Below are 9,289 nucleotides of genomic sequence, written 5' to 3'. Positions count from 1 at the left end.
AAAGCGTACGAGTAAGGCGTACTCTCTTATCAATAATGAGCATTTTTTTGTGAATGTTGTCGGCCGGTACAGCGACGGGATCAATGAGTGCAATACCTGTCTCCGCGACCACGACTTACCGTACTGTAACTTAGGTAAACCTCGACGAGTAACCTAGGTAAAAGAGGGGCAGTCAAGAGGCGCTTCTGCTCTTATTGTTGATGGTGGGCTCGAACCGCTCTTCTTGCATCCTTCCTGCAGGCACATCTCGGAGGTGTCCCCAGATCCGTTACGACCCGCACAGGCTCTGCACGCTGAATGTGGAGACGCGACACTGCCTGCATCTGAGGTGCAGAAGACAGGGGAAAATTTGCTGCTGGGACCAGTGCAGACACCTCCACTGCGTCTGGCCTCGGTATTAGGACGGTATTAGGCTTAGCACCCTTCCTCTTGAGAGCAGTAAAGGATGCCAGGCAATTCCTGAACACGGCCTCCAATTATGATGCTCATTTTTTTTTTTTTTACGTGTACGTCTGTAGTTACTCGATACTAAGTAATTACGCTACAACATTGGGGGAGTCAGTGGACAACGCGATATGGATATCCACAACACTGAGTTGATTACATCCGCATGCGCCTCTTTTTTTGTTTGTTTCTTTCCTGCTTTAAAACTGGAATAGGCCAAGAACTCAGTTTTGAAGACTTTTTATTTTGATAGTGTAACCGAAAGCTTGCAGTCAAGATACCTAATATTTGAATGCAAATGAAGGAAGTCAACAATAAGCGAAACCAAGGGAAGCCCGGGAAAGTTTCTCTTCTATTTTTATTTGCGGTGCTAATCAATGCTCAATCAATAGTGCAATTATTTTATGGCTGAAAGATAATTGATTAGAGAGCACAAGAAAACACAACCACGTGCCACATTTGGGATCCAAACCCACGACTTCCTAATTTCGCACACGGTGCTCTACCAACTGAGCTAGGGCAGCGGCTTTCAGTCTTCTGCTTTCGAGGGTATTTATGTTGCGTGTAACCTAACCATGAAAGTGTTCACCAGATTCAACCACAGCAATGTCTCTCGACCAACTGCTTCATGTGTGCTAGCTGAACTCAGCCCTGCTCAGACTTTCTACTCACACTACTCACGCGCCTCTCATTTCCACATCCTCCTGCACCAGAGGTGGCCCTAGATTACTGGGAGCCCCTACTTACGAGAACTTCCGATCTGGACCAGCGCAAGGATAGCCCTTGGAGGGCTATCCTTTGCTTTTTAAAAGGGCCCTCCCTACACGGGGAGGGCTCTCAAGTCCGTCCTCACGATCTGTAATACTGGCAATAAATGTTTCCATGAACACCACCAGCCCAACTTAATCGACAGCTGAACGCACAAAGGTGACGAAAATGACTGTCATGCCTTTGTTGCAGCGGTGGAAAGACAAAACCATGGCTTTGCTCATGAGGCCACGTTTATTCTATATGCAGGCCAGTGAACGACAACTCTCCACTCCTTGGTCGTCAGGTGCACCGGAAAGTGTGCGTTCACGTGCAGCGCAAGTATCCGCAACTGTCCGGGCAGCACACTTTTCCCTGGTTCTGGCAGTCGAGGTTCTCGCATGTCGTATCCGAGGCTCCGTCCGCGCAATCTGTTTCGGGTGCTGTGTCCACGTAGGGACACTGCCCCGCGTTGTGCGCGGTGGTTTCTGTCGGGTAAAAAAAAGAAAAAAAAAGAAATATATGAAAGCCGGCATTGAACAAACACCAAAAACACCTCTGCTCTTAAACGTATACGAACGAATTGAGTGAGCGTAGCAGGTGAATGCAGGGAAAAAAAGGCAGGCGAGGAACGTAGACGACAATACCACGAGCGCAGCTAGCGAGACCAGCTAAGCTTTTTTTGAGCAGACCCGTCGAGCAAGCTTTTTTCTTACGCAAACCCGCCGTGCTGAATCCAACGCCACCTGCCCGCCCTTATAGCCATGAGCTTCCGCGCACTGTCGAAACCACGCGTGACAGCAAAACACACTCTATATTTTTTAGGGGCGCATAGATGGATGATGGAAGATAATAGCGTCCCCTTTGAAAAGGGCTGGTGGCAGTTGCCAACATGCTCGTCTTTTTTTATTTTTCTTTATTTTATAACGGTGTATAAATCGGTCTACGAAGTCGTTATTTTCTTTAAATACATTTTTAATCCCGCACTTCTAACATTATGCTCTTTACTTTAGAGCCACTAACCTTTCATTTTCTTTTTTGCTAACTTCCATCGTAGATTACTTCACATGACAATTGTTATCTCTAAACCCTGGGACCTCGGGAAGAGTGACTGCGCCTGCATCGACATCCGTGTGGATACCACCACGTTCGAGAATAAGATGTCCAATTGTTTCTACAGATAGAACAATTGAAGCGCCACCTGGACACTGCAGGTTGCCTGTATGGGTTGTCCGAAGCTAATTGTTTACTGATGCATGCGTAAAATGGCCATTTCCTTGCCCAATAACACGCTGCATTCCCCAGCTGTTGCACCAGCAAGTACAGTTAGCTACCTTCTATCAGTTAGCATGCTTCTACGTTGTCAGGCTGCGAATAAGAACTTCGTGTTTTGTATAATTTTTGAAAGCGATGAAAAAAAAAACAAGCCTTAGTCGTTTAGCATAATCAGAGCTCCGAGCGTATACGCTTGAACCCAGAATTGTCTTTTTCTTTTGTTGGAACAGCTGAGAGCCATGTAGAAGCAAAATAACTAGACTTTACTGAGAGCCCCTGGCCCCTGAGACCAAGCCCCCCCCCCGTTCTCTCTCCGAGTCCTTTCGTCATCGCATGAACACATGTACCACGTTCTCATGGCACGCTCCTATAAATATCCATCCTTCTTTTGAGTTTTCAATTCAATTCCAAACTGCTACAACGGTGTCGACACCTTATGCTCAAGAGAAGGTCCGATCTACAGCTGTTGCTTTTAAAAAAAGTTAGAAGGCAGGAATATGCGACCAGGTAGAAGTGCCCACCCTGTGAAGCTTCAGCACCACTTAAAAATTGATCAGTTAGCGTTCACTCAAGTTAAGGGCTGTACAACCAAAAGACTTCTTGATGCTCCGCGACTGACAACTCGCTCGGCTCCGGTTCACGCAAGATTGCAGGAACACACATAATTTCTTTCTTTATTTTCTATTCCCCCCCCCCCCCCCCCCTGCAAAGTTGGGCTTGCGTGAGGGCGCTTTGTATTCGACCGGAGAGCAACATAGTCAAAAGCTTTCCGCCGGAATTATCAAGACGAGGGCCTGTTACGGATTCCATATTACCTTTTTTTCTTTCAAAATCCTATACCGGTCATTTTGTTTGTCTTGGGCGCCGTGTCAGATTCAAGGCATGCACCAGAGAGAGAGAGAGAGAGAGAGAGAGGGAAAGGCAGGGATGTAAGGCATGCACCAGGTTTTGAATATGCCCTTCGGCAAAGTACCTTCGAGAGTTCATTTCTTCATGTCCTTTCGATGTTTCAAGGAGAACAGGTACCTTGACTAGATTTACCACTATACCTGAGAGAATACCATACCCAACAATTCGGAACAAAATAGTATTAAGCGAGAAATCGTTCATGAACGCAATTTTCTCATATAATGTAAGATATTTCGCTATAACAATCAATATATTCGCAGATCACCCAACGGCAGCCTTGAATTTTTTATTCTATTAACATTTTTGCTGTCATCAAAAGCGTTCTCCATTGATTTTTATGTAAGTCTTAACTGTTCGATACCATCGATGGAAACACTTTAAAAGAAAGCTTTTGCAAAATATCATAAGAATGGACCATTACTTTCCAAATTTCCAGAATAGCATCTCACAGTTTTCAGATTTTCAATTTTTTTGTCGAGAATGTTGGATATATGTGCTTTAGCCTATCCACTGAACTGCTCACCATACTTACCTCTCCAATCTCTCTAGACTGTAACTGGTCAGAAAATCGTTCACTTACGACTGACGCACTCCAACTGTCCGCAGCTGTTCTCGACACAAACGGAGCCCATCATCTCGCATTCTTCGGGAATGCACGTCGTAAGCGCGCACCCTTCCTCCAACCTACCACTCTCTGGAGCCGCCCAGCCAGTGAAGGCGACCAGCAGAGCTCCCAATGGCGTCAGCAGCAGACTGATTTTCATGGCGCTCTAGAACGGCAACGCTGCGTTTCTCTGAAGAGCTGGACGCGTACTGAGAACATCCGCGCTATACCTATAGGCTTGCTACCGAAAGGCAGTCGAAAGTTGAGTATGCTCGCGCGTGCCTATTTTTGGCAGAAAAATTGGCCGGAAACGACACGGAGGGAGCCTCATCAAACTACTTCTTCCGCGAGAGCTCACGACCTCTTAACCCGCTGCCGGCGGAGCTTCGTGGTTTACGTCCAGAAAGACAGCCCTACTTTGAATAAATATGGAACGGAGCGTGAGCTTAGGTCAGCTTAAATCGATAGCCCGAAGTCTAAGCTTTGCGTGCGGTAATGACGACCGCGACTGCGTGGCATTACATGTACTAACGTGGAACGCAATAAATTATGGTAATACGATCCCGCGAGCGACTGCAGTGCTTTCGCTCTACTAAGCGGCCTTATTTTTTCGGAATGAGTGAGAAGATAAGGATGAACGTGTAGGTTCGAACCGTTAACTAGGGGAACGTTTGCTGGCTTGCAAGCGTCACACTCTAATGAGTCAGTCGGAATGCATTAATACTATGCGCTTGGTACAGCGAGACAGGTTTGGAATTACGGAAAACGATGACGGCTATGCTCTAATAGGCTGCGCAATTTACGTGGATCATTTCCTGTCTTTCAGCATTTTTCTGCGGCTTTTTTTTTATAAAACTTCTAGAATTTTGTCTGTTCTCTCACACAATTTGCGGTAATAGATGTGGTTTTGAGGATATTGTTGCGATAACTGTATCAATGTTATAATGCTGTTATCATTAATTGCTAATTACTACAGCACCAGCTGTTATCAGCTTGTTCCTCAAAAATGTGGGGCTCCCGGCCCTCCCGGCCCGGCTGGTGCATCTCACATCTATGAACCCAGCACCTATCGCACCTCTCATAATCTCTTAAGTACAAGGTAGATGCTTTAACTACAAGGCCACCAAAGCAATAATCTAGTGGTTAGAGTATCCACTCTAATATATCAGCTCTAACAATTCTACATTTTACGCGATCACAGGCCAGCCAACACTAGCCAGTCAAGTAACAGACTTTCGACCGTCCTGCGCTTTTTTTTCTTACTTTATATTCTCATTTTGTACCTAATATACTTCATTATCGAATCAAACAATTCAGATATGCTACAGAAAAGCAGGCGACAATATTTAGCACTATCTTTAAACCCATGATATAAATCGATTAATCAACACTGGCATATGCGTTAAACCTAGTGACTTATTTTTCGGAAGTATAAGTAGGAAAGCTGTCAACGCAGCTGCTATCTAAAATAAATAAAATCTGTCTGTTTTTAGCAAATTCTGCGGTCACTTTTAACGAAGGCAGCACCCCTATGCGGCCCGCTTGTATACGTGAATTCGTAGATTACTTTCGGTATAATATTCGCATAGTTCCCGCATCTTTTCTCCATTAGGCTTCAAGTGAAAATTATTTCTCGACCGCGTGCCGAACGCATGGCGATCTCAGATCACGTTTCAGCACACGGAGGGAAGTCACGAAGTTCTTTCACGTGTTCCTTAAAACATGCTTCCTATCCACTCTTGTGAAGCGTGCCGACTACACTGGCAGCGGTGGAATGTCGTTAATGTCTTTTTTGACACGTATTGAATGCAGCGTCCGGCTGCTTTTGGCGCCGTGACGTTGGCCGTCAAAGACGTGTTTGCTGGAGTTCTTGCAGGCGTAACCTCTTATTCATTCTCAGAAACATTCTCAGAGCAATAACATGGCGAAGCAAAAAAGAACGCTAGATTGCCTCGACCCATAGGTTCAAAGGGTTCCGGGAAAAACGCCATGGCGTAATAGGCACGTCAAAGCGGTAAAGTTTTCCTTTTGAAGTTGCTATTTTTCGAACAAGACGCCTATATTTATGTAACCCATGAAATACGGTCACCCATAAGGTTTCCCGTTTTTTTCTGCTTTAAATCTATTTGATTACGAGCTAGTCACAACTTTGGGTGCAATTACGGACCAACGAAAGCAATATGCCTTCTTCTGAATTCAGTTTACTAAACAATATAAGCTATACGTAAGAAGTGGCTTATCGCAGGTGGTTTAATTTGCAGCCACGATGCTGTGCTAGTCAACCCTTGTAAGGAAGTAAAAAAGCAAACGTAAAGAGGCCACGCAGTAAACACAATTTTCGAACCGCTACTTTTTCGACGGCCACCAAATGTTCCAGAAAAAAAAAAGTACCTGACTGAAGTTATCTTTATAGTGCCTTTGTGATGTGTTCAAGATTCCTGAGATCCGGTCAGGAGAAACGATTGTCTTAAGTTATATCACACCAGTGTCATCCCGTACGTCCTGTGACGCTCTTCTCAGAGTGTAGCGCCCCCAACAGGAAGTGAGGCTGGTTAAACTCCCTGATTTTCCTTTGTTATTCGCTAGTCTCCAACACTGTCCATATTACGCAACGCTTGAAGCCTGAACACAGTGTTAGCAGTAGTAGTAGTATTTTATTTGGTCATATTAAACAATATTTCCCCCGAGGTGAGTCGAAAGTAGGCAGACAAAGCATGCCTCCACATGTGGCCTGCACCTCGGGTTACATATCTTGACAACGGTGACTGAACAGGAAAAAAAATTCACAACAAAACACCTTTCAAATGAGCACAAGCATTAAGCGGGAAATTAAAGGCGCAGGAAAATGAAGTGGCAATCATAAAAATATAAGCAGTAGCAATCGAGCTATATGGTGAACTCTCTGAACAGTAAAACAGCAACACGAATATTTAGTAGCAAACAGAATACATTTGCATATTAGAGTAGATAAATTGAACACGCTTTTAAAAGATGTTATTAAAGCATAAACAGCAACAACTAAACGAAAATTAATTAGCATAATATTAGAAATGTCTGACATTGATAAAAACTATAAGGGAGGAAAAGGCATCTTCAGTTTTTTGCTTGACGACAAACACACTGGTACCTTCTTGAGCAATTTCTACGAGAGTTTGTTAAGTATTACACAGGTTGTAATTTAGCTAAGTATGCTTTCGATTTCATAGTTAATTCAAGATCTTGTAGTGGATAGGGAAACCACGAGTAAACCATGTATTATACTCTTATAAAGATAGGTATTAAGGAAAAAAAATGAAATCCTGCTTGATTATATCGAACATATGAACCGCCAAACTCAAGTTGTTGCAATGAGAAAGACTGGGAACATGAAAAACTTTAAAAATATTTCTTTCGTTCGCTGGGCCTGCACACATAGCACGTAGGGCTCTTTTTTGAAGTGAAAACGATTTAGAGGGGCCAGTTTTATTGCATGTGCTCCACACAAGATAGCAGCATGGAGTGAAAAACTAATTTGCGTTCTCTGTTTACACCATACGTGGCAGTCGCCCTAGCGTGGCTTCACTGCTATCAGTTCTTTACTGGCCTTCGTAGCGTGTTTCCTATGTTAGTATTCAATAATTATCTGTTAATGAAACTATGCCGTTCACTAGATTCGGTCAATATACTAGGTACTATGAATCGAGACGGAAGCAGAAGAAGTAGAAAAGCAAGAAAAAGAAGCTTGATCCACGCTCCGCAGGTGTGGTTCGTAGAAGAAGAACCACAAGGCACAGGGCTCCATCCTCGGCGCTTCGCTTCGCAAGTATACCGGCATGGCGGGTAAGAACGACCACCGCCTGCGTTCTGTACGATTCCCGCTGTGGTGGATCAGGGGCTGTTGCGTTTGGCTGCCAAACTCGAGGTCGTGGGTTCACTCGCTTACACGGAGGCGGTAGCACCTCGATGGAGACGTAATGCAGAAACGCCCACACAGTGAGATTTTAGTGCACCATAAAGAATCCTCGGATTGTTTGGTTGTGTAGCCAGTTGCTTACTAGGAACAGGCAGGCGCAGTTACTGTCGCACTCACGTTGGACATCTCTCTGAATTCCACCTTTTGGCTACTTATGTTCAAAATTAATTTCTAATCGAAACAATCATAAACTGTGTACGTATAGCCCCGTTCCCATTATCAGTCACCAATCCCCCAGCTTCCCATTTGTTCTCAACTTAAATCATTGAATCTGCATTCCTTTATTTCCTTTTTTCTTACCTGAAAAACGTTTTTGGGCATCTGCCAGTCTCCGCATGTGTCTAGGCCCATCCCCCGCAGTGGGTATACACGCCATTACCCCTTTGAGGATAACAGCAATAACAACATAAAAAGCGCCATGCGAGAAACTACGATGATGTGAGTGAAAGAAGAGAGATTATTCTTGCCATAGTGGAAGCTTTGGTCAACTAAAATTAATTGTGATACCCCTCGGTTTAGCTATTAGCCCAGTGTGTTGATTTTGCATGTAGTAAGTTAATCTTAACGGCCTGCAGAGAAATATTACGCACCTCTGTCGCCTCCTCGTTCCTGCAATTTCTCGTGGAACGGTACGTCTCAACTAGCCCTGATCCCCGTACAAATTTTTTTGTAGAATCTGTAGACTGTCTGTAGACTTCTGTCTAGTAAGTCTATAGACTCTCTATAGACAAATTCTAAAACAGTCTATAGGCTATAAAAATGCTATAGGCAGTCTATAGACAGTCACAGATTTATGGCCATACACTTTTAGTAGACTTTTGTCTATATTCCTTCCATAGACCGTCTATAGACTGAATAGACAAAAAAAATCTATAGGAAGGCAATGGAGTCTATAAGAAGTCTATAGACCGTCTATAGACCATTTTTATAAGAGAATTACTTGGCACCAGATGCACGGAGTACTTTTTCTCGCCTTTGGTGGCAGAATGAAATGATGTGGAAAGGCAAGTTTCTTGAAAGTTATTTGCCCACTGTAGGCTATCGAGAATCCTTTGTTCTCGGCAGGCACTTTTTTTCCCGAAATTATCTTGTTCTGTTGGGGTTACAAAAAAGTAATAAAGTGGAAAAATTCTTCGAGCAGCAAACATGATAAGCATAGAGGCGCTTTCTTATGAGAAGGTAAGCACTGTGATTACGACGACTTCTGTGGGCGACTATCTTGCAGCCAAAGAACTCGGACCTAAATACGTCTCGAAGGACCAATAATTCTCTGCTTGTAACCTACTTTTGCTGTCTCTCACTCGAAATAAATAAAACAGCTACAAACAGATAAATAAAGTGTTTCCACGAGGTTGTAC

General features: G+C 43.9%; 1 protein-coding gene across 1 annotated transcript; it reads right to left on the bottom strand.

Annotated features, from left to right (window-relative positions):
- Nucleotides 1-1,500: 1,500 nt before the first annotated feature.
- LOC149342778 (uncharacterized) lies at nucleotides 1,501-4,139 on the bottom strand. The gene is made up of 2 exons (XM_089542238.1): nucleotides 3,956-4,139; nucleotides 1,501-1,679 (listed from the first exon to the last, which is right to left on the bottom strand). The coding sequence occupies exons 1-2, from the start codon at nucleotides 4,137-4,139 to the stop codon at nucleotides 1,519-1,521; spliced, it is 345 nt and encodes a 114-aa protein (XP_089398364.1). The 3' UTR covers nucleotides 1,501-1,518.
- Nucleotides 4,140-9,289: the final 5,150 nt, after the last annotated feature.

This window comes from Amblyomma mixtum, chromosome 5 (assembly GCF_055824585.1).
Source record: "Amblyomma mixtum isolate Tamu chromosome 5, ASM5582458v1, whole genome shotgun sequence".
Taxonomy (NCBI): domain Eukaryota; kingdom Metazoa; phylum Arthropoda; class Arachnida; order Ixodida; family Ixodidae; genus Amblyomma; species Amblyomma mixtum.
The sequence above is the reverse complement of the archived record's forward strand: the minus strand, read 5'-3'. Positions and strand labels throughout refer to the sequence as shown.

Excerpts from the sequence above, each read along its gene's own strand:
- LOC149342778 (XM_089542238.1), bottom strand. The coding sequence starts at position 4,139 with ATGAAAATCAGTCTGCTGCTGACGCCATTGGGAGCTCTGCTGGTCGCC. Across the intron at positions 1,680-3,955 it reads ACAGTTGGAGTGCGTCAGTC|AAACCACCGCGCACAACGCG; the intron begins GTAAGTGAACGA and ends TTTACCCGACAG.